Source organism: Athene cunicularia (genome assembly GCF_003259725.1).
Source record: "Athene cunicularia isolate RWA chromosome 17 unlocalized genomic scaffold, athCun1 chr17_part1, whole genome shotgun sequence".
NCBI classification, from domain to species: domain Eukaryota; kingdom Metazoa; phylum Chordata; class Aves; order Strigiformes; family Strigidae; genus Athene; species Athene cunicularia.
The window spans coordinates 11,766,139-11,791,100 of NW_020799122.1; the positions used below are offsets into that span (position 1 = coordinate 11,766,139).

Here is a 24,962-nt window from a genome sequence, read left to right on the forward strand (position 1 = left end):
ATTGCATTTGGGAGATTAGTACGTCCTTGGCTGCATGCAAGTCTGATATGAGATTTCAAAGATCTTTATTTCAAATGTCTCTGAAATAAAATGGTGGTGGAGAAGGGCAACCAACCACTTGGAAAGGATATCAGGTAACTGCAGCTCAGAAACTCATGCAGAGAGTGTTATGTTGTTTAGGTAGCTCTGTGTCAAACTTGGTGACATTTTTGCATTGCCAAGGAAGCCAGTACAGACTTCCTAATGTGTGCTTTGGTGCTCCCAGAGGACCAAAGCCAGCTTCTTCACTTCTGAACCAGCTGCAAACTATAATGGCTCATGAAGTCTGTTGCAACTCCTGGATGGGAGATGCTCTAGATAGCACAAAGAACTGTTGAAGGTATTACATTCAGTCACATGTCTCACTCTGCATGACCCCTTTCCAAGATGGAACTGTTGTGACAGTGAACGGCTCTTTGATCTTTTAATCCCTTAGCAACTGCATGGTGCTCTCCTTGGAGAGCTGTCTCAGTCTACCTCCTTCTACTCCCTGCAGCTCACTTGTTTAAACTACTACTGAATCCACATATTTATTATCCTTCACTTCAATATCCAATTGCATTCATTTTCTATTTTAAAACTTTTTACATTCTCTATTACGTCATTATTATTCTAACCATGTACTCAAATAGGTCTGTGGTGGCTGATGTACTATAAAACAAAGTATTGATAGTGTCAGGTCTTTAGTGTAAGGCCCTGTGTCTAGCAGTGTACAATGACACAGTTGTGCTTTTGAATGATTGGGTCACTGTGGCATGTGGTCTGGTTCTTTCATGCGATATGATGATGTGCAAAAGGCCTTAACGAATGTTATATTTTAAATTGTGTGTTCATTTTAAATAGACAAAGCCATGAACAAATAAGTACGTGGAAGATTTTTCAACTTCGCTGTTAACAGCTAATCCTTGAACACCCCAAGCCAAAATATTTATCAGTATTAATTTTCCTATGAGGCTGAGAACTGAGGAAACTCTTAAGTCCAGTCCTTGGAAGTTCCTAAACAGGAATGGCCCCTCAGGAAGTCAGGCTGAGGCATGCTATCCTTCATATTTTGCTTGATTCCATGTAAAGCACTCTGCGTGGTTTATACACTCCAAATGTCTCCTGAAGCACGGAGAGATGTCCCACTTCCAGCCTTGCACTTATCCATTCCAGCTTCCTTGTTGAATGCCCCATTCTTCCTGCTACCACAGCAAGTCAGCTGCTGGCAAATAACTTTCTAAGCTGTACTTCTTTTAGGTTTTTCTAATATACCTGTCTCTAAGAATACCTCGTCCTTTCTCTTTGCTTGTGGGGAGTTCTTCTCTTTTCCTAAATGGAGTGATGTAGTAAAGTAAATGCGATGCTGGGTCACCTGCAGTAAGTTCAACCAGTTCCTGGTTTAATCATCATTATTTTGCCCTGTAGCTGGGCATTTCTAGAGGTGTAGTGCCCATGCATATAGGTGACAAGAGCATGGGTGTGAAAACTAGTACCGTTCCCCTGCTCCAGAACCACCCCTGGGACGATGTGCTTTTTGGACATGAGCTGGTTTTCTGCTTGAAACTGCCGTTTGCTGCTGGGCTGTACCAGTTCGTGTTAATTAGTGGACAGCAGTGATTGCAGCACAATAGTCTGCTGTATGATTTGGGCATGTTGCAAGTTCTCTCACTGATGAAATTGTGATGAGGAGTGGTAAGATTCCCTCTTAGGCACTGATGGACATTTAAAATGCTCCAAAGTGCCTGCAGTGATTACTCAGGTTCAGTGAAAGGCCTGAGAAATGCCTGTGGAATTGTGCTCATGGCCACAAACTGCTTTATAATCCAGCCTGGCTTCCCTGTCTAGCAGTGGGACCATTGCAGCACCCTGCCTCTCTGTCCCCCACCCCATCGGCGGTCCCTGAACTGAATACAGGGTTTGGGAGGCAGCAGGATATTGCACACTAAGCTTTTTTTCTTAATTTTGATTCAGCAGTGTAACTCAGTATCTCACACTAAAAAGACTTTCCATTGGTATTCATGGCTCATATAACAACTCCTCAACTGTTTCCTGTGGTTCGGAGGGAAAGGATCTTTCCATGCATAATTTAATCGCGTTCAGCAGTGCAGCAGTTGGATTTATTTTTTTCCACAGAAAATGTATAACATCTTGTTAGTTAAATCTTATACTTTTAGAAATGTCAGTGAGCTTGCTTATCTTGTTCATTCAGATAAACACCTCTCAACATCCTGTTTTTCTTATGTCATATGAACAGGAAGAGAACGATTGTTTGAGATGTGCGTCAGTCATAATTGTAACCAGGCAGCCACGTTACCCTCCCCATTGCCATAGAAACCAACAAATCTCTTCAAACATGTTGGTAGAGAGCTGACAGGTATCCTTTCTTTACTACTTAACCTCCCAAGAGCTCTAACTTTGCAAGTCATGTGTAGGACTTCTCAAAGATTTTTAAAATTTTTATCTTAAGAGGGTGCACCTATAAATTTTGCAAGTGAATAGCCATCTCTACTTTTATCTTGAGTAGCAGTGATATCCTTTATTCTGCCTTGTATCTAGTACTAGAAACACTGAAAAAATCCCAGGCAAGCTCTTTAGTCAGTGTGAGTACTGGGCATGTTTTTGCTTGAGCCTGCATGTAATGTCTGTAACGTGTCCTAGAGAAGAATGTTTTGAGCTAGCTGACTTATGGAGGAGCATTTGCTATTCTGCAGTTATTTAAAGGCAACCTGGAGAGCTTTGTGCATGGAGGGAGCAGATTCAGTATTTGGGGCACATTTGGGAGTAATTGGAACCGTTCCTGGCACCTCAGGATGGGATTTTCAAAAGCAACAACAGGAGCAGAGATATGCGTGAAGAACACGTTATTTGAAGATTCTTGCTTTCTCTGGCAGCATTGAGTATCAGTACTGGAGACAGAGTTTTAACATAACACTCTGAGATGTAATTAGGTAGGGGAAAAAGGAGGAATTTTTAGCATAGGAATTTGACCATTATTTTCTTCAACATAAGGAAAGTAGCAATTGCCCTCTGCCTGTGGCGAGCTTGTTTCAGCCTGGACAAATTTACACTACACTTAACCTGAAGGGAAGATGAAAACCTACCTTAGAAGCCATATTTTTGATTAGAAGAAAGCTATGATATTTTCTCAAATTAGTATTTGAGGCAAATCAGTTTGGTTCAAAACACCCAATGAGAGCCTGGATCCTGGGTGCCCACATCTGCCCTTTCTGCACAGCTGTTACCTGTAGCCCATCTTACCGCACAAGCAGAGGAGGAGGAGGAGGAGGGAGAAGAAAAGGAGGGATGGATGAAGCTGGTAATAGTGTCAGAGGAACAGCCTGAGGGACAGAAAATAAGCCAGCTGTGACAGGGACCTGCTGGCCTGAAGGGTGTGATTGTTGGTTGTCCACTGCATCTTAGAGGAATGGCCAAGGAAGGAGCAGCAGAGGGAAAAGTGCATTTCCCAGCAGCAGACTCCAGGTAGGCAGGAGGTGACTTCCAGGACACAGGGCTGGGTGATGCAGGGCACCGTCATTCAGCAGCTGGGAGTGAGAGGTGAAACACTGCTGGTGGGTTAGTTAGTGTGTCTTCTTTTTATCCTCCCCCTGTGCTCAGACTGAAGATGTGGAAGTAAACAGAAAAAAAGTAAGTATTTGTACATAATTCCTACACATCTACATTTACAAAAAATTGACAGAGAAAATCTGAATTCAGTTTTCTGTATCCTTCCCCTCAGTAGATCTGTTAAGGCTAAAAATACCCATGCACTGGGGGAGATGACATTAATATCTGCTGCAGACTTAAGCTTTATTTGGGGGGTTGTTTTTTAACTAGTGGGAAAGATTCATACAATTTTTAGCATGTGTTGGTTAGAGCATATGAACAGGAACTCTCACACAGATACTGCAAAGCTGTGAATTTCCAAGTAAATAATTAATAAAAGCACGAAGTTGCAAAATGTAATGTGTTCTTAAATTTCTTATCCTTGTTCCAATAGTTGTGTGTCTCTCCTTCAATTCTGCCTTTGTCAAACATTGGACAATAAATGCTGTGGGCTTTTTTCTTGCTAGAAAAGTTAGTTTCTATTGTAATTGCAAGACACTAATCTTGTCTCTAATACCCACCATTAATTGGAGTTTTTACTCAGCTGACAGCTCTGCCTTTTGCCAGTCAATCTGTGTGCTAAGGAGAGAATTAGAGCCGTTAAAAAATCTGACTTCAGAAAGTGCCAGAACACTTGGAGGTGCTGCAGTCTTCTTACCCCAACTTGTTTTATACTGGTAGAAAACAGGTTCAGTATACTAAGATCTACAAAAGCAGCTTTTATAAAAAGCAGTGTCCCAAACTACAGGGAAAGAATGTCAGAAGGGGATCTCTGTTTATGATGTGCTCTGCTTTCCCTGCATGTAGCTCTGGCGTGATCTTCTACTCTTAAGCAGAACATGTCAGAGTTTTCCAGCAGCGTGATACAAGAGTTTCCAGTGCAGTTTCCCCATCCAAGGTGAGCTGCAGCCCTGTGCTCCCATGTGAAAGCTCAGCTGCACTTTCATTTGCTTCACTAAAGAAGCTGAATACACAACACATGACAGAAAACGGTTTCCATCATCACCCCTATGTGACACAAGTTTTGGAGTGTCTTTTGAATGTTTCGTTAAAGTATTTCATAGCACAAATTTATAGAAATCTCACATGAACCCTAATTTAGGTGAAACTTGCCTTAATTTAAGCAGAAATAAGCATGAATTAAAAACTGGGATAAAAAGTTAGGGTGTGGATGCAAGCCAAGCGAAATGCTTCCTTAGTTAATGTGTATGGAAATTTTTGTGTCACTTTTATTGGGTGAGAATTTCATCCATGGAGCGATTCCTTCAAGCAGATATTTAGGTTTAAAACTTTGGCTGTAATAACATTGATGTCACTTGATTGAGATAGATTAAAACACATGGAGTTCTTCAGCTAAAGCCCTGAGCCTTTGTGTTGGGGTACTGAAAGTAGACCAAATGTTTTTAGCTGTGGATTTGAATGTGTGCTGAAACACAGTCTAAATACTTTGTTAACATCAGGAACTCTCAACATGTAAAAGTTTCTGTTTCAACTTCTGTTTTTAAAAACAATTTGGATACAGAACAAGGTTTCCTTGAACCTGATTACCTTTTTTTCAGCGATCTGAGCAGTCTCAGCTGGTAAAAAACCCAAAAAAGTAAATTTCTACTTTACTGAAAGTGTTATTTTAACATGCTTCTGAAATGCTGGCAGAAAAATTGAAGCATTCTTCAGGCTCAACCTATGTTACTCAAGTCGGACCTACAGATTTTTTGAGGTGTTTGGGGTATCCAGCCACAGATAAAAGCTAATTACACATCTGATATTAAATATCTGAATCAGCTGTACCAGTTATGGAACTGTGTAGATAACAGAAATAGAAATCTTACGATCTAGAAGCAGGATGCCCCTGGTGCCTTTCACCTTGCTGATATGGATGAAGCTGCAGCACTTCTGGTTCTGTAAAGGGTCCTTCTGGTTGCCTGGTCCATATGGGTGGAGGTCAGCAACGTGACCTTGCATGTCTGCCTCAGAGAGGGAGAGGTTCTGGCCTCCATTCTGCTGATACTTCTGAAGTACACAGAAATAAGGAACTGGAGAAGAAAATGTGGGAATAGTGTTTAAACAAGAATCAGATTATTGTTACTGTTCTAAAAAGAAAGTTGGATGGCTTCAAAACATGTTCTGTGATTTTTAGTATTAACAGTTGGGTTTTTTCATAGAAAACTACTTAGGAGAGACAGTTAAAGGTTCTTAGGTTTAGAACTTGGGGTTTTCCAGACATGTCTGGAGGGGAAAGAAATATATATCTTTTTAGGTCTATGACAGTGCTCTGCATCTGATGCTTCCTTCCCAAACTGCAGTTCAGTCCACTAGACCTGCTACTGCTGCTGTTCCTGGCCATCTTGGTACTAAGTAGCCAGAAAATAAGGACGTATGTAAGAAGTTCCCCCTTTTATCCTGGATAACATTCATTTTCTTCACCTTTGCAGGATTGATAAGCTTAGAAGAAGTTGTTAGTTTTCTGGAGTGATGTTTTAAATGCTGTTCTTAAACTCCTGAATTTCCATTGAAGTGCCATTATCTTAGTGTAGGGACATTGACTTGTACCTTGGCTGTCACAAGATCCCTTCTGTTCCTGGGCTTGCGGAGGTGTGATAAGACAGCCCCAGTGCTCAGCAGTGGGATGTGAGAAATGGCTCATTCCACAGCAGTGAGCGCTGTCAGTGTTGCTGGGAGCTGGATGAAACTGTGTTTTTTGCTTAAATAGGTTTGACCACAAGAATACAAGCCATGGTTGCAGCAGGATGGGGATCCACCAAGCTCAGTGTCTTCAGTCGCCTCTCTGTGCCTGGCAGTGAAGATGTAGGGAGAGGGTGTAAAAAATCAGAAGAGTGTGAGGGAGTGCACTGCTGTCCTCCCATCTAGCGTGTGCCCCAAGTCCCATCAGTCCTTAACTCCGAGTCCTCCTGTGCCAGAGATTGTATTGACATCCTGGTGCTTAGCAACCCTCGATATTGAGGTTATAGCCCATCTAACAGATGAGGGAACCATTGAAAGTGTTGCCAATTACTTGCAAAGGGTTTATGATGGTTACACTTTTAGGCTTTTATTAATTTGGATTTCATTACTTGCCTAGAAAGCAACTTCTTGGTGTTATTTTTAGAATTGTCACTTACGTAAAGATAGGGGCAATTCTCCTTGTCACACCAGGGTGTATTGTAAGTATCCAAGAATGACTTCTGTTTGTTTGAGGCGGTGACCCACGTCCATCTTCAGACCAATGCTCTCCTTTGCCACTGTGCGAGGGGAAGGGATGGATCATTCTGGGGGCACTGTGTCAGGATGTTCCCAAAGCTGGGTAACTTCTTGGTCAGGTTTAATTTTTATTTCTTTAGTTGACACCGGTTCTGAAGGGCATCTTCTGCTCTCGTGCTGCGTGCCATGCCTAGGTGTTGTTGTTGCTCAGGTGTCTGTGTGCGCTGAGTGGGAGGGGAATGCGATGCCTCTTGGGGCTGATGCGGGCTGGGGGAGAAAAAGGTCCTTGTTTGGAGTACCAGGGGTGGAGATGCACTGAGCCTGCCTGCCTTACACTGCGGTGTCTGGTAAGCAACTCTCCATTCTCTTCATTGACAGAAAGCACTAAGAAAATAAGAGGAAAATATTACTGGCTGTTCTACTCAGACAAGCAAGCCTTTTCTTTTAATGAGAGTGCATTTTGTTTGATCTGTGTTTTTTGGGGGGGAAATTCTGAGTTTTGTCCATTATGAAAACAAAAGCCATGGTTATTTGTAAGGATTTTTTTATAAGAAGCATATGTGTGCTTTATTATTCTTTTGCTTGAAATGTGGGGATTGTTTTCAGTTGGGAGGTTGCATTAGAAGAATGTGAACTTCTGACTCACTGAGAAATAGAGCATGTATTAGCAAAATTGTGAGGTTTCCTATTATGTTTTCATAACTCACATTTCTCAGAATGGAAGGGATCTCTTCTGCCCTTAGTTAAAGAATGACTTTTACTGCCAATGAGAAAAACCAAATTCTTCTTCTATAAAAACTTGTGTTGCTTTCAATACACTTTTACTCTACCCACTATTCTTCATTTCCCTTTTTCCTCTGCAGTATGGTAGTTTCTCTTTCTCAGTGTTCTGCCTGTACAGCTCATTCTCCAGTCATATTTCTGTTTGATCTCTACATTTTGTCTTTTCAATAATGATGTAGTCAGCACTATAGACCAAGTTACGGCTTAACATAGTAAAGGGGTGGTCTCAGCTAATGGCATCTGAGGAATTACAGCTTTTCTCTAGAAGAATCAAATGAGAAACATGAAATCAGCATTAAATGAATTAAATGCTGGGAAATGCAAAATGAATATGCTTTTGTAATGATATCAAAGAAAATATAATTAGTAGAGCTAACGCTGTGATAGAGTATTGCATACTGTCTCATTAATACAGTAGATCAAAACCAGAGACTATGATTCAGGAATTGCTGGCCTGTACCTTGCTTGCTATCTTAAATGCAAGGTACATAATTGAATTAGATGTTTCTATTAGGTCTGTCTGAAAGATTGCAAAGAATGACCAGAAGATAAACTTCTAGATGCTGACCTCCCCCCTAAAGTGAAGCAAAGTGTTTCCTGCTGAGTGAAACAATTGTCTCGTTTGAATTGAAATCAGAATCACGGAATCATGTCATTTGGAAAATACCTTGAAGCTCCTCCAGTCCAACCATGAACCTCACACTGACTGTTCCCAACTCCCCCAGATCCCTCAGAGCTGGGTCAGCCCGACTCTTCAACCCCTCCAGGGATGGGGACTCCCCCCTGCCCTGGGCAGCCCATTCCAATGCCCAACAGCCCCTTCTGCACAGAAATCCTTCCTCAGAGCTAGTCTAAACCTTCCCATATGAATGCTTCCCCCCTGCTTTTGATACAGGGAGAGATTTGGAGTTGGAGTTGTTGTTTCAGGTTCACCTGACTTTTCTGTCTAGCCTAGAAACCAAAACATAACCGGGTTCTGCAGTTCCCAGTATTGTCTGGACCACCTTGTGGCAGTGCATTAGGTGATGTGAACACCTTTATTTCAGTAACAATTCCAGCCATGGGGTGCTTCAGCTGCTGTAGAAAGACTGCAGGGGAAACCCAGATTTCCTCTTCTCTGGCAAGCAGGAGTAGATGACTATGGTGTAAGGCTCATAGAAATGTATCAGAACAGTCACAGCTGGTTGACAAATGGAGAAATAAGGAGCCATTCATGTTAAATGAGAATTCTGGCTACTGAAAACAAGCTGATCTTCAGAATCAGGTGATTTCAAGTGAGGAACTTGCTGAATTTGGGGATTTTTAAAAAAATCATAAAGTCACAGGATGGTTTGGGTTGGAAGGGACCTTAAAGATCATCTAGCTCCACCCCCCTGCCACAGTCAGGGACATCTTCCACTAGCCCAGGTTGCCCAAAGCCCCGTCCAACCTGGCCTTGAACCCTTCCAGGGAGGGGGCAGCCACAGCTTCTCTGAGCAGCCTGTGCCAGTGTCTCACCACCCTCACGGGGAAGAATTTCTTCCTTATACCTTCCTTATAATCTGAATCTATCCTCTTTCAGTTTAAAACTTTACCCCTCATCCTATCCCTACACCCCTGACTAAGAGTCCCTCCCCCCTTCCCTGCAGCCCCTTCCAGCCCTGGGAGGCCGCTCTAAGGTCTCCCCGGAGCCTTCTCTTCTCCAGCTGAACCCCCCAACTCTCTCAGCCTGTCCTCACAGGGGGTGATCCAGCCCCCCGAGCATCTCCATGGCTTCCTCTGGCCCTGCTTGAGCAGGTCCATGTCCTGATGTTTGTGCTCCCAGAGCTGGACCCAGCACTGCAGGGGGGGTCTCACAAGAGCCAAGTAGAGGGAGAGAATCCCCCCCCTCACCCTGCTGGCCACACTTCTCTTGATGCAGCCCAGCACACCGTTGGCTTTCTGGGCTGTGAGCGCACGTTGGTGGCTCACAGTCAGTTTTTCATCCACTAACACCCCCGGGTCCTTTTCCTTGGGGCTGCTCTCAATCCACTCCTTGCTCAGCCTGGATTTGTGCTTGGGATTGACCTGACATGCAGGACCTTGCACTTGACTTTGTTGAACTCCATGAGGTTTGCACGGGCCCACCTCTCCAGCCTGTCCAGGTCCCTCTGGATGGCATTTCCCTTCGACTACATCATACAACTTTGTATCGCAGGTGAACATGCTGAGAGGGTACACTCAATCCCACTGTCCACATCAGCCAGTCCCAACACCAACCCTGAGGAACATCACTGATCACCACTCTCCACTTGGACATCAAGCCACTGACAACAACTCTGAGTGCGACCATCCAGCCAATTCCTTACCCACTGAGTGGTCCATCTGTCAAATCTGTATCTGTCCTATTTAGAGAAGGATATCTTGTGGGACAGTGTGAAATGCTTTACCCAAGTCCAGGTAGATGACATCAGCTTTCCTCTTTTTTTCCATCCTGTCTGATGCAGAGACTTCCACAGCAGCGTTAGAAGGTGAATCCAAATGTGTGAATGAAGAACTGAAGGAACAAGTAATAAATGCTTTTCCTTTGGTGTAGTGGTAAGGCATTAGCTGTCTTTTTCTACCTGCCAATCCACAGACATGCGGCTCTCAAATCACAGCTAACCCTTACAGGAGGTTAAAACCTTCACGGGAACAAAAGCACAAATGCCAATATGGTGGTTGCTATTTGCTGGATTTATTAACTGCACAATTGCTTTATATACACCTTTCCGTACATCGTGAGATCTTTAGTTCCCTGTTCTTCCCATACATCGCGAGATCTTCCAAGCACCTCTCCCTACACTTCGGTGGACCTAGACTCACAGACCTCCCAAAAGGCAAAATCTTTAATGTTAAAATTATAGGGTAGATGTGTGGTGTATGGAGTTTTTAAGACTGTGGTAGCTGTGTGTGGTTACTTCCCTTCTGAGATGTGAAGTGTTCTGTGTGGTGGAGTTCAAAGCTCTGTCGACTAGAAAGCTGTAGCTAAAATTGGAAACCAAGCCAAAGGCTGGAGTGAGCCAGACATAACTTATAAAGAAGGACCCTCTCTGTCTTGTTGTTTCATTTCCTTGTTTTTGAATTCAGCTAAACCCACATTTTAAAAGTATATTTGTCTTTTGTGGGAGATGCAGTTAAGGAATTGGTAGCTGGGATGGTGAGTGAGTTTTGGAGCCCTGGAAATTGTGCTAAAGAAGAGTAATTTATTGCTTCTGAAATGAAATAGTTTTGTGACATCTGATCCTCTTGTAAATTTTGTACTGGAGGATTCAGTGGTGGGATGTAATTAACATCTAAATTGATGAAACTCTTACAGGGCAGCATTCCTCTGCCTGTCTGCAGACACTGGTACCTGAAGCATTTCCCTGCGAGTAAATAGCTCTGGGGTCCTTTTATTCTTAGTGGGAGTCTCATCACTGCAGTCAGTGGAGACTGGGATGAATCACTCCTTAGTCATAGTGTTCTTGGAAGTGAACTGCTATCATTCCTGGAAATATCTGTTTTTCCTAAGGCATGGGCTCTGCCATGAGAAAATATTAAAGAGCAAATGACCCCTTTGGTGCAGGTGCATCTGAAATAGGAGGGGACGCTCTTTTGAATGAAAATCCTCCCCATCCCCAAGCTGGTGCTAGTTTACATTTAAAAGTAACGTGTAGGGGTGCAGAAGGATGCACTGGAAGTTCATCCTGGTGATGTTGTTACTGGAATGTGAGTGATATTCCCCAGAAATATCAATCTTCCTTAAGACAGCTGTGGGCAATTTAACTGGTAATGACAAGGTGTCCAAGAACCATAGACTCCCTTGGTTCATGTGAACTTGCAGATCGGATCAGAGGGTGAAGTGGACATTTGTTAAATAATGGATGCGCAGGGCGCGCTGCCTGCACAGTCCACACTCGCTTCCTCATGCCTTGAGAGCCCATTTGGTGGGCGCTAATTTGGGGAGAAATACTGTGGGCATTGGGCCCCAGGTGCTCCAGGAGCACCCATAGACACTTCCTGACATGTGCCAAACACGAGCCAGCCCCACAGCTACGGCTGAGGGGGGACCCAGAGCTCACTGAAGCAACGTGTGGTTTGGGGCGTGGAAGTGTGGGGGGAATATAGGGCAGGCGTGGCAGTTGCCAGAGCGTTGCTAAAGCCTTTGCTTTGGTACTGGTCTTTTTACCATGGTTGCTCAGTAGTTTGGAGCTCTGTGTTCTTAGCTCTTGCTAAGGTGTTTGTTTTTTGATTATTTATGGTGGAAAACTAAATTTTTCTTTACCTCTTCTCTCCACTCCCAGCTATGGCTTATTTGGTACAGTGCCATGTCTATTAAGCAAAACTGGTTTTGACTTTTATATTAAGAAAGTGAATTGAATGAGAACAGGGTAAAACTGACCTTGGGTTTGCAGAAAACAGTGGCTGTCTCAGCTGTACTACTGTGTCAGTGCAGATGCAAAGCAAACAGAGGTTGCATTTCATTGCGGGTGAAGTAGAAAATACGATCCTTGGCACTGTTTGCAGAAATACAGGCAAATTATGGCAATGCCATTAAATGTAATTTAGAACGCGTGTTCTCAATAAGAAATGGAAAATGGATTGGTACAAGGGGGATGGAGCAGCAATACTGGCAAACCCACTTCTCAAGATACTGTATCTATTGAGTTCTGACCAGCTAAAAAAACCCATGTCCCACCTCTGTCCCTTGAAGCTTCTGATGCACTAATTACCCTTAGCTCTTCCCTCCCTCTGAAATCAAGGAAGAGAGTTACATTAGCCTTGCTGCAAGGGTTTTTTTAACTGGATACACCTACAATAGAGACACAACAGTTACTCCAAACGATACAAAAAAAAAAGGAGAATGGCACAACCATGGCCCACCAGATAATACTCACGTATTCACATATACATGCTTTTTCTGAAGTCTTTCTCCTTATTTTAAAATAATATAGCGCTTCACCTTTTGTTTCTTTATTGTATTTTTGTTTTAATTACAACTGCCTCTTTTTGTTTTAATTACAACCTAGAATTTTACAATGTGTATTGCATAGTACCTGTATATTATAAAATTGGGTTTTGTCTTTTAAATGTCATTTCACATCGTTAGGAGAATTTCCATGTAGAATCATTTTCTCAAGCTCAAAAATACTTAAACAAGATTGGAAGGTTTATTTATGTAACATGTGCTCATTAAAAGCAAGGCACAGTAAGAAAACCTAGAAGGTATAAAAATCTGTGAGTTTCTGTGGAGGAATTTTGTATCTTTTTAATTAAATCAGCTTGTTCTTAGAGATTCAAAATTTGTCACTAGAAAATTTATCTGTTCATTTTTTGCATCATCAAAGTAATTTACTTCTGTTCTCTATCAGCCTTCTCTTCTACAGAATTAGCACACACTTGGTGTAAACTAGATAAACTTTTCTGAAAAAACATGAGACTAAATAGGTTTTGATAAGAGACTTTGATTATTTCCTAATCCACATAGCATACTATTTGTTGGTTTTCAAATGTAATTTAAATTACACAGTGTTGACTATACTCATCATGCTGCTGAAACAGAAGTTGGCTGAATAACTCTGCTCCCCAACCCACCACCCATTTATGCATTGCCTGTACATTTATATATTTTAGTGTAATGGGCCAGCTGCAGTTACGGTGACACTGAAGTATTTTTCTTTCAGAAAAATATCTCAAAAGCTTGTTGAGATTACAGGAGTATTCACAGAGGACAGATTTCAGGGGTGTATTGAGGCAGAAGGCACACAAAACAATAGATAATAGTAAAAACTCACTGGTTGTTAACTGGGTGGGTTGGATTTGTTATATATTCCATTAAACATTTATTAAAATCCTGTTAATTTGCAAGGCAGAGGTATAAGCTGTCTGCCTGAAGAAGACTTAATCATTAGAATTTCGTTCTTGACCTTTTCTGTACACGAATTTCAACTGTAATTGACTGTTTGGTGGATGTGAGCCTGCATTTCAGTCACATTAGCCTCCTTTTTTGGGGTTGCTTTTTAATTTTTTTTCATCTTTTAACTAGTTGACTGTAATTCTTCCAGGTCTTGGGCCACGGGGTATTTAGTGGCTTTTGACACAAAGAAAAAGTGTTGAGAGATTTTTTCATTGGTAAATTCCTCCTCTGGGGTTGGATGTTTCACTTTCCCCATGCAAGACACACAAGGAGCCTCAGTCAGAAAATGGGTTTCTCTTTCCAGGGTGTTTCAGCAAAACCAGTGAATAATGCAGCAGAATTTTGCAAGGACGCAATAGCAAAACCACTGCTTTACCTCACCAGCCTGCGGGCACTGCTTTTGTCATGATCACAGCAGGTTTTGAGTGATGTAGGCGCAAAGGAAAAGGAGAGAATGAACAGAAAGTAGTTTATGGCTTTCCTCAAAGGCACTTTTCTAACTCAAAAATGTAAGCCTTGTGGTTTATATGGTTTTGAAATGTAACCACAGATATTGAGAACTGGAAAACATTTGATTTACCATCTCCTTCAATTTTGGTACCAGATTCAGGGCAGAGGAAATTCATTTTCAGAATAAAAAATTTTTGAAAGGAAATAGATTAATGTCAAAAGTTTTATAACAGGAGTGTACTATTTGGAGAAACTGTCAAATGAAGAAATCAAGGTTATTGTGTCTTAATGGAGTGGGTGCAGATGTGTCTTTTGGAAATCTCCACCAAAGTGCTGTAACCTCATTTTGATGAAGCTTTGCTGGGGATTTTTTAGGTCTGCAACCCCCTTTTCTGGAGCTATGAAGGATCAGTATCAGACTGAGCACTTTCTCGTTGAGCTTGATCAAGGAACTGAGCGGGATCACCTGCCTGGGACACATCTCGGCCTCTCCAGCATGGTAGACCTGGCCATTCTTGGCTGCTCACACCTGGGAGCAGAGACATCTGATGCTCTCCTACTTGCCCCACTGAGTTTTTATGCTGGTTTACATGGCCTCATCCTTGTTTTGTTTGGTTTGCTCACTGAATGACACTTGCTAACAGCTGGATATCTCCTTGGTGTGTAGAAGTCTCTGCAGAATTTAACTTTTTTTTAAGAACTGGAGATTCTGGATGTTCTTGGTGTGACACATGAGGGTGTTTTTCTGGTCTCTGTGACCTTTCCAGGCACTGTTCTGTCACTGGTTTAATATGTGTATCTTAGTAAATGCTGCTTCTTTCTCCTACTGCAGTGTCTGGAGGTCACTCCAGAATTTTCCTGTTCTTGTCCCCTGAGTTGAGCTCAGATGCACTTGTGGTTCAGTTATGACCATGGGTTTTTCAGTCACTTTGCTTTGTTCTTCTTCCCCTTATATTTCTCCCTCTCTCCCTTTTGTGTTGAGCAATCATCTGCTCTCCAGATTTGTTCTGGAAGATTTATGAAACTCCTTGTTTGGTCCTGTCCTTTTTCCTTGGATATCCTGGCATTAGTTTCCTGCTGCTTCTCTGGTTCCTTCTCAGATTTTGGTGAGCAGGAACCTATCTGGTAGTCCATTTGGAACATAACAGTACTGTTACTGCTTGAGTATCCATGCCAAAGACACTAATTTTTCACTCCTTAGTGGTGCCAGGAGAATCACAAGTTGTCCAGTCCCCCAAAAGGTCTTGCAGGAGAAAGAAAGGGTGAATTATTCATTTCTTTCAGGAGCCAGAATGATGTGGACCTTCACATTTACATCTTCTGTCCTAGCTGAAGGGTAGCTAGATAAAATAGCTTAAGATCCAACATGAACCACAGCATCTTTCCACTCTGATGGAACAAAAGCACAGAATCAACTAGGTTGGAAAGGGCCTTGAAGATCATCTAGTCCAACCATTAACCTAGTACTGACAGTTCCCCACTACACCGGCTCCCTCAGCGCTATGTTGACCTGACTCTTAAACACCTCCAGGGATGTTGCTCTGTTGTCTCATTTATGTTGGGCTCTAGGACCTGCCTGCTTGTGGGTTATTTGCTGTGTTTAGCCTCTGCCGAGTTTCATCCTTAGATACCTACACGGCTTTACCAGGTAAGGAGAGAAGCAGCACTGTTCCGACACCAGGATACCGCCGTTAGTGTCTCAGTGTTTTCTCACCTTGTTCAGTCCCCATTCTGGAGAATTCAGTTGGGATTAATTGCACAGACTGAACAGAGAGCAAAACGTTTGGGTCAGATCATGCCAGAAGGCAGGTGGTTGCCCTCCCCGTGGTTGACCTTCTCCTGCCACAGCAGTTGGGCACTGGCCTCCACCGCCGCCTGCCTGGCCTGGCCTGGCTGCCCCACAGCAGGGCTCGGCGGTGCCCTGAGACATTTCAGGGAAATCACTACAAGTTGGGTGCGTTCACTTCCAGGGCTTGGGGAGGGGGAAGGTCGTTTCCTACTTACCCGTGCTTGCACAGTGGCATGCTGGCAACATGCGGAGTCGTTTAAAATTGACTGGAGAGATGGTTTTCGTCTGTCTATGTACTATAAAAAACGGTGAGATCAGATTTCAGTTACAAGGAGGTAAGATAGGAAAAAGTCACGTAAGAAAAGGCTTGTTTTGTTGATTGAGGTTTAGAAAGCTTTTTAACAAGTTGAATTATTGGCTGTATCTGAAGTGAAACACTGCTTTCCTAACTGCTCTCATTTCCTGTATCATTCCAGCTTGTTCACTGCATTAATTACAGTTCAGATTTACAGTGTATTTGGTTACACACTGGGTTGCATTCTAATTTTTTTCCTGTGTGTATAAATTTCTTTGGGAGTCCGGCCAAGAGGAGAGTGTGTGTATATGCATGCACACACACATGGGCTGAATTTGACTGTTGGTTGCTAATTTTGTGGGGAGAAGCGATGTGGATTTTCTTCTGTTTTGTTGTAAAAAGATGCTTTTCTTTTTCCAAAGGGAAAGCAGTAGCTGAGAACAGCCAGTGTTTGGAGAGTTCAAGATTTCAGAACAACCAGAGATGAGAGAAAATATTATCTTATGAATTGTAAATGTGGCATTTTTAATTTGGCTGGTGTTTCCCAGAGGTTAGTGGATAATGGGAATACTATCATTCTCTTGGCTCGACCAGTAAACAGCTTGCTACTTAAAATATTTTATAAATGCAGTTCTTCAGAGTTTAGTTGGATTAGGTAGGGATTTTCACAGTTGAAGTAACTTTTTGTGACCTGAAATATGAAGTGAGATGGGATACTAGGCAAGAAATCTAGCATTTGGAAATGAGCTATTTAGGAACTGTGGAACACAGAAGGTGATTTAAAGGATGTTGCAGTTTCAGTTTAACATTTTTCTTTTGGCTTTATGAAAACATAAGAGGAGGTGCACTAAATATACAAGGAGTGTTTCTGGAGAACTCATTCAGATGTTTAAATTCATTCTTCGCATTTAAACAGTTGATGCAGTAGAAGATTTTCATTCAGAATATTCCGAGTCATCGTTGCACGAGATTGAGAATTAAATAGAACCAGATATCAAAAAAGTCACTGCTTTTATAATGAAGTGTTCCTAAAGGTTTGATTCAGAAATACTGGTATGATGAATAGTGGTATAATAATACTGGTATGATGAATGATAATAGATACAAAATCACAACTGAATGCACAAGTTCTCAGATAACTAGGTGAAAAGTAAACCAGAAAAATTCGAAGTGACTTCTTTTGAAATAACTGATCACTCTCTTTTCAGCCTTGTCACTAATCACAGCATTTCATCTTTCCTCTTCCTCAGACACGGTCTTGCCCAAATCGTGTCAGAGCCCAGGCAGAGCGCGGGCAGACTGGGCTCTCCAGCACACAAAGGCTGCCCTGCGCTTGCCAAGCAGAGGCTTGTCTTCCCATAAACTCACCCACTCGCATCTTCCACAGGTTGTGACGAGATTAACACTTTAGAGCCATTTCATTAAAAATGAGTGTGTTGATAATCCTTTCCAACCTGTGCAAGATGCTTTCTCTTTTAGGACCATTTTGTTTTAATATTAAGAGGGGTGAGTGATGGGGAGACTGGTGGGGATGTATTTGATGCACAGCAGCAGCATGATTTAGTTGTAAATGCACCAATACAGCTTTTCAGTATTTGAGCCCGTGTGGGTGTTTAGTTAAAGCCATGCATGGATGATGTCTGTTATTTTGTTAGGATTTCAGAGCGAGGGATTTTAGCACTTTAATCCTGACTGACAGTTAGAAGGTTGGTGGTTTCAAACACAGTGGCATGGAGTAGCTGATTTCTCTTCGGTAAAACAATGCACCAGTGTGTCTAGGCTGCCTGTACAGAGCCAATAAATCTGTTTTGTTTTGTTTTTCTCCCTTCTTTTCTCTCTCTCCCTCTCTCTTCCCCCTCCTCCAGGCCAGGACCCACTCCTATTGCTGAAAACCCTTCAGCTTCTCTGGACAAAGAAAGAGATGAAGAAGGTAAGGCTGAGCCTCCCCTCCACACTGCAGTTAATAACTGCATGCAGAGCATGTCCAGACGCAGAACGCTTAGGTCAGACCTGCAATTCTTTATGATTGCTTTCTGTTCTAGCACACAGGGGAAGAGTCTATGCATTTGCAGCAAGAAGTGAAAAGAAAAGGTAGCTCTGTGTGATATGAAGCAGCTCAGGGGCTCATATAAAAGAGCTGAAGTTTACAGGCCTGAGTTACAGAGGGAAAAAAATCAAAGTTGCTTTTGTTTTCTTTTAAACACTTTTTTTGTCTATTAAAAGGAGGATCTTTTGGGGGAGGGGGAAGAATATTTCTAGTAGCTGAAAAAATGAGGGTTGAAGTCAGTAGAAAAGTGCTCTTTGCCAAGTGGAATGATATCAAAGCCTTCGTATTCAAAGTATTTTTACTATTTTTTCTGATTTGGTTTGGTTTTGCCTTTTAGAGTGGTGAATGCAATTTACACTGCCTGTCTAAAATTAGTGCTATATTTTTATACAGCACCCTATGGGCTCTACATGGAGATTTCTCATAGGGAGTAAAGTACACATCTAAATTTGGGAGCCTGAAAGCTAGCAAAAACACTAGATGCATCAGCTTAGTGGTGAGTTTCCCATGTTTAACTCTGTATTGTTTAGGCAGGTTCATAGCCAAGATTTATTTTTTTTTTCTAAAAGACCCCAAAACATGCAGCTCACCACATAGCCACATGGAATGTGTCTGGCGTGGCTGAGTACCTCGGTGTACGTGCTCCATCCTAGGTGTCTGGAGCGTTTAGTCATTGTCCTTGTCTGCCACACTTAGACTTTCCATTACTGATAGTCTGTGGTTCCCAGCCGGAATAATTAAACAACTGGAAACATAGTGTGAGAGGTTCCTTTCCAAATGGTCAGTCACCAACATGGTCTTGAGCTCAGCAACTCCGAAGCCTTGAGCTTTCTAACAAGTTTTGCTAGAGTTGGAGGAAAAAAAATATTATCTGTTAGGTCTTGAAGGCAGTTAATCCCACAAAACAAGAGTAGGAAAAAATAATCATCAAAATTTCTGCACTGTGTACCCTGGGATGTGTGTGGACTGTGAAGAAAAATACTCTGAAAAAGACAAAGCTTCTCATCGATGTGTCCTTGGGCAGACAGCACCACAGCTTTCCTGCTGAGGGTGGAAAAGCTTGAGGATCCCCATGAGTCACACTTGCAGCTCCATTTATTCAGTTTGTTGTTGCTGGAATGGTCATCTCAGAGAGATGCGTGTTTTTGCAGAGCGTGCAGCTTGTCCCGGTGGGACAGGTCTGTCCCTGTTGGGCCCACCCTGCGTGGCTGCAGGCGTGGGCAGACACCTGTTCCTGAACCTGGAGGATGCGTTTCTGAAGCACGACAAAAACCTTTTTAGAGAGATGAGGGGAGGGCTGTGGTGGGACCGGGAGGTGGCACAGCAGCAGCTGCCTCTAAAGGTGGGGAGCGCAGCATGAATGTCCCCGATGGTTTGAAGTGTGGTCGTCACACTGTCACTGAGAAGGGCTGATCCATCCAAGGGTGGCATTGCCACCCTTCAGTCATGCAGCACATCCACACCAAGTCTAGAGGCATTTTTCAGGGGCTGCTGCTGTCCTGCCCTCTGTGCACAGCTCAAGGTGTGTGGTGCTGCTGCTTCCACCCAACTGTCCAGTTCAGATAAGTGGAGGAAGTTGACTTAAATACAACTCAGTCTGCTCCATTGACATTTAAATGGCAGGGAGCTGCTTTTCCTTTCCCTGTGTGTGAATGTAAGTCAAGACGGTCTGTCAACTAGTGTGAATTGGCCCATTGGTCTCAAATCAGTGCCCTTGAGCAGAAGATGGGTATCTGTTCATGGCATGACTTCAGTTCTGGAACATGGCTATAAGAAATTGTAATTTCCTACATAGTTGGACAGTTCTGGAATAACCAAGAAACATCAGTAGACTGCCTTGAGCTGTGTAACTAGAAATAAGGGACCAAAACTGAATAAAGCGTAGTATGAGCATCAGCAAAACTTTCCTATTCCCATGATCTGTCAGGCTGTAGAAATCCCCCAAGGAGCATTCCCTGCCATGGGAATCAATTGAAAATGGAAATGGCAATTACATGTTTGAGAGGAATCCTTCTCTGGCAGAGAGATGAGGCAGGCAGCACAGCACTCTTTCCTCTCTGATTTAGGTGTCTCGTGCCTTTTTCTCCTCTGTTTTATTTTTCCCCCTCAAACCATACATACCGTAGTTGAAGTCCAGATTGCTAGGAAGTTTTGAAGAAGGCTTTTCCCCTGCTTGTCAAAGTCTAACTGGTACGAAGTCAAGACTCAGTCTAGGTACCAGTTAATTACCATCACTAGTTAGTGCTCTTGGCAGTTGTGTCAGTGTTTGGAGGTGCCCTGTGTGTGAAAGCAGGCTTGTGCTCTCACAGGACCTGGTGTCTGCTAGAGCCCATCCTTCCAAAGCCTGCACTTGAACTCCAGCCTGAGGAGGAGCTGAGCACTGTGGTGAAAGCTCTTGTTCAGTCTAAATGTGCTGAAGTGGGGCTTTGGGGGGAAAAAAAAGAAAAAATGAGAGGCCATTTATAAACAGTGCAATTTAGTTGGCGAGTTGCTTTGTTTTCCTTTGGCTGTTGTGTTAGATATTTGTGGTTGGATAAGAGCTTGCCTTTTCCTTCTGCTGAATCTTGCCGTGAAGTTGGAGCCCTGTGTTTAACATTGCAAATTCTTGCCACAGGGAAGAATACTTACAGGGAGAAATCTGTTATCTAAAGTCACATCTTTATTAGTCATCAGCTTTTTCATACGGCATTTGATAATCCAGTGAGAAAGAAACAGTTTGTGTCATAAATGATAGGTTTTGTGGTTTTTCCAGACATGAAAGACACTATGGAAAATAGCTGTCTTCCAGTAAATATTGTCGATGAATAAAAAAGAACAAATTTATTGGCAAATTTTCTGTAGATTTTCTTTTGTTTTCCATGTTGTTCTTCGAACTTTATGTTGTTTCCATTGGAAGCTATGACTTGGACCATCATATACAGTAAATTACAAGTGCTGGCTGCAGGCGGGAATGAGCATCTTTTGGATTTTGCTTTTTAGCCAGAAAAGAAAGAGAGCAGCTGCTCTTAGTGATTTCTTGTTTTCTGTCTCTGCTTTTGCCTTGCTCCACGCCAGTACATGTACCATGCGGTGAAAGGTCCTGTGTGGGTACTGAAGGATGCCGCTTCTTTACCCTGCCAACCCTCTGAGCTCCTTGGAAACTACTTCTAATGTAAACATTATAAGGATATTGCTCAGTACTGCTAATTTATCACTTCTACCAGATGGGTAGTAAGTAGCCTATTAACATTCACAAAGTGAGTGTCCAATTCCTTCACATTTCTAAACACATCACCCTGGGATTCCAAAGATTTATGGAGTGGAGTTTTCCCATGTGCCGAGCCCCTTCGTACAGCCTTTAGAGGTGTACAGTGCCTGAGGTGCAGTGGCAGTAGGTAGCTGATAGAAAATACCCTGCTCAGTAGGTTTGGAGGAAAGGAGCATAGATTTGCAGGATGGCAAACTGACAGAGTTTGAAGTCTGATATTTCTTTCTTTTTAGTCTTGTGTGTAAAATCCAAACTATTTTGTTACTCTCAAATATTCCTGTTACAGTGAGGAGCATTGTGCCATTGTGGCTGAAGTGGATATAAGGTCAAATATGAAAGCTTGTGGTACAAGAATGAGAAGGTGTTTATATGCTTTATTAGTTGTCTGTTAGAAGATGAGTAGGTTTTTGAGCCCAGTTATCTACCTTCAATATTGCCATTTTCCTAGTAACACCCCTGTCTCCAGCTCACTTCTTTTCTTCCCCTCCCCCAAATCCCGAGCCCCTTTGTCTGCCCCACAGAACAACTTCTCTGTCTTTATGGGATAATTAGTGTGGACAATTGCTGCTTTTCCCATTGGGTTTGAGGTGCAGTGAGCCATGAAGGAATCTGTAATGACATGAAAAGTCACTGGAGGCTCGGATGGTGGCTGAATAGCAACAGTTACCTCTCTGAATAGATTAAATTAAAAAAAATAAAGCTTTGTGTTCAGTTGGGGGAAGGGAGGATTCACTAATCTTTTTGTACATGACAATGTGGTTTTGTATCTCAGCAGCTCAAGGAAGAAATCAGGCGGGGCTTTGCAGGACTGGAAGACCCATTGGCAGGACTCCTGGACATGCTGGAGAGCAGCAGTGATTGGAAGGGGAAAGGGCATTCCCTTGGGTATTACATCACCACTGAGCTGCAGCTTTGGATAAAAGAGCATCCTGCTGTTCAACAGGTTAGAAAAAGAGAGAGCAAGAGAGCCGGGAGAAAGGAGAGGGCAATTGATTTTAATGTCCCTCAAGTGTCCCCAGTTTCACTTTATTCCATAGTCTGGCACCTTCTCTGTAGTCTCATGCAAACATGGTGTGGTGAGATGTGAAATTTGTACTGAGATGTTGTTATCTGTTGTATGCTGGCCTGAAAATGAAATAAGATTAGAAGCTGTGATGCGAGAGCTTTTTCCCCTTCCAAGCTGGGATTTCCATCTTTCCAGATCAAACCACTTTGATCAAGCATTGATCTTGCAGCCTTTGCCGGGCTGGAGGCTTTCCCACTGGAACTCACATCCCTGCTGTCAGGATAAAACCAATTGCAGTAATCTACTCTGCATATTCTTCCAGTTCTGCAAATAGCAGCCAGTTACTGTACAATTGCTTAACTCCTGCCATATGGTGGGGAGCTTTTATCATCAGGAATGCAGAAAATGGTAACAGTATGACTTTTCAGCAGCTGAATAATCGTTTGTAATGTTGGGTCATCAGATTATACATCCTAATGTTTACTATTCCTTATGCCTTCATATATTCCAACATACTGATATTTTCTCTTTTTGGCTCTTAACAGCAAGATACTTTCATATTTGTGTTGTTTCATTTCCCATTTTTCCAAATGGCTCTTTCTCAATGTTGGATTGTTGCCATTACAGTATCTGCAAAGTGCAGTGAAGTGCTACTGGCACTGAAATTCCTGTGTCATAAGAGAATGATCATGTAGGAACACAAGGATTAATACTTGTATCTGTGCAGCTTTTGACGATGCTTTTGATTTTTCTCCCCTGCTTGCACCCAGGAGCAAGCCCGAGAATGAAAATCTAATTCTTGTGCCTGGTAGGTGAGATCACCCTGAGGGGAGTTGCTGAAATCAAAGATTTTCTGCTGGGAACTAGAGGGGAGAATTTCTAAATAGCTGTGCTAGTAAAAGAGGGCATTTTTCCAGTTTCATATTTTACTTTTGCACAAGGCCATATGCCTTTTCCAGAATTATCCCACAAACATTTAATGTTTTTAAATTGGATGCTGTGAAAAAAATGTGTATCATATTGTTCTGATTTCTGCTTGCAGACTCCATGGGGAAACTGGAGAATCCCATCCCAAGGAATTGGCTTATTCCACTGTTTAAACAAGCTGCAATTTCAACTGCCATTGAATTGTAGCCATCTTTACTAAATCTGTGTTTGATTTTTTTTTTTTTTTTTTCTGTAGTCTGGCATCAAGCTGGAGAAGCTACAGGCCCGTGTACTCAGAATACTAGCCCAGTGCCCAGCTAATCTTCTTGACCCTCTGATTAGCATTTACCAGCTCCATACAGCAGACCGGAACTATTTGCTTGGACATGTCAGTCATCTTTATCACAAGGGCGATTACAAAGAGGTGGGTCATGTCTTTCAAATAAATTTACCTACCCAGCTCTCTAGTTCTCTGTTAATGTCTGTGTCCTTTTTTTTGGATGCATTTCAATGTGAATTCCGTTTCATCACAGCAGCTGCACACTGTGAATGGTACAGCTTAGCATGGTCTTCCTATGTACATCAGTAGGCTGTGTTCAACCTCATTTTTTCTAATGGCTGAGTACAGAATGCCAGTGAATCCTTCCTCACCTCTTTTTTGACCTTTGAAAGTAATAGGTTAATAGGGTTTAATTTGGACAATTTAAGGGGGTGGTTGTGTTCTTTTTTGTTTTCCTTGTCCTTGGCAATAAAAGAAGGGATTTTAGTAGTTGGTCATAGACATGCTGTGCTATCTCCAATCTGCCTGCAGCGAGGAGGGCTTGGAAAATCTCTGTTCCCATGTGATTTATCCTAACCAAAGGGTTCTCAGTTTGAGGAGTTTTAAAGCCATTTTTACTATTTGAGGCTCATATTCAAAATGTGTTACTAGTTTGAGTGGCTGACACTGGCAGGAGTTCACCAAACCAGAATTTGATATGTTTTACCCTGTGGTTTAGAGTGCTTGCAGCATCTCTGGCATCACCATGATGTCTTGGTAGCCTTGCAAGCAAACTATGATACTGTTAATGCCTTTTTAAATTTTGTTTTAAAGGCAAAAATATAGGTTTGCTTTTCTTAAAGTAAGGTAGTTCACTTCAGTGGTGTAGAACAGCTTGATCTTGTTTAGCAAAAGAAAAAAAAAATCAAAAAACATTTTTAAAATCCTGTTCTTCAGTAAAGCCAAATTCCCAAGTGAGATCTGGAATTCCATTCTCATTTCAGTGTTCAAAGAACTCAACAAGGATATTTCAGATTTGGTTAGAAATTCACAGGTACCTGCTTAAAACTTACTCTTTTGCTCAGTAAGTTCTTGAACGTGAGTGTTTGAAAATCCTAACAGAAACATATTATTTGACTATATTCAAATGTGATTTTTGAGTTCATGGTTGCAGAGATATTTATTGTTTTCATTAGAAATACAGTTCTTTCTAGATCTGGTTTTGGAAAGCCATAAATTATTTTTTGGTGGAATTGTTTTTCTGTTCTTTCTTCCACAGAGAAGCTCATTTACTAGTCATTCTCAGTGTGAAGAACAGGAAACCTCAACTGTTGCTTACCCTCAGTCATTACTTTCTTTTAGTTTTGTTTTGTTTCCAGAAGGATGAATAGAATTATCTTCAAGAATAACAGGAAATCTTTTACTGCCTGTGGGGATGGAG

At 42.2% G+C, this 24,962-nt stretch overlaps 1 protein-coding gene across 7 annotated transcripts in view; it reads left to right on the forward strand.

Moving 5' to 3' along the window:
- The window catches only part of EXD3 (exonuclease 3'-5' domain containing 3), a 288,705-nt gene that overhangs the window by 70,186 nt on the left and 193,557 nt on the right, over nucleotides 1–24,962 (forward strand). For 4 of the 7 annotated variants that reach the window (XM_026860473.1, XM_026860474.1, XM_026860478.1 and 1 more), the window contains exons 3-5: nucleotides 17,901–17,965; nucleotides 22,102–22,272; nucleotides 23,519–23,686. In XM_026860473.1, coding sequence (XP_026716274.1) covers nucleotides 17,901–17,965; nucleotides 22,102–22,272; nucleotides 23,519–23,686 — 404 coding nt within the window. Of the gene's footprint in view, nucleotides 1–17,900; nucleotides 17,966–21,136; nucleotides 21,234–22,101; nucleotides 22,273–23,518; nucleotides 23,687–24,962 lie in introns of all 7 variants that reach the window. The other 3 variants (XM_026860476.1, XM_026860477.1, XM_026860475.1) reach the window with 3 other exon arrangements.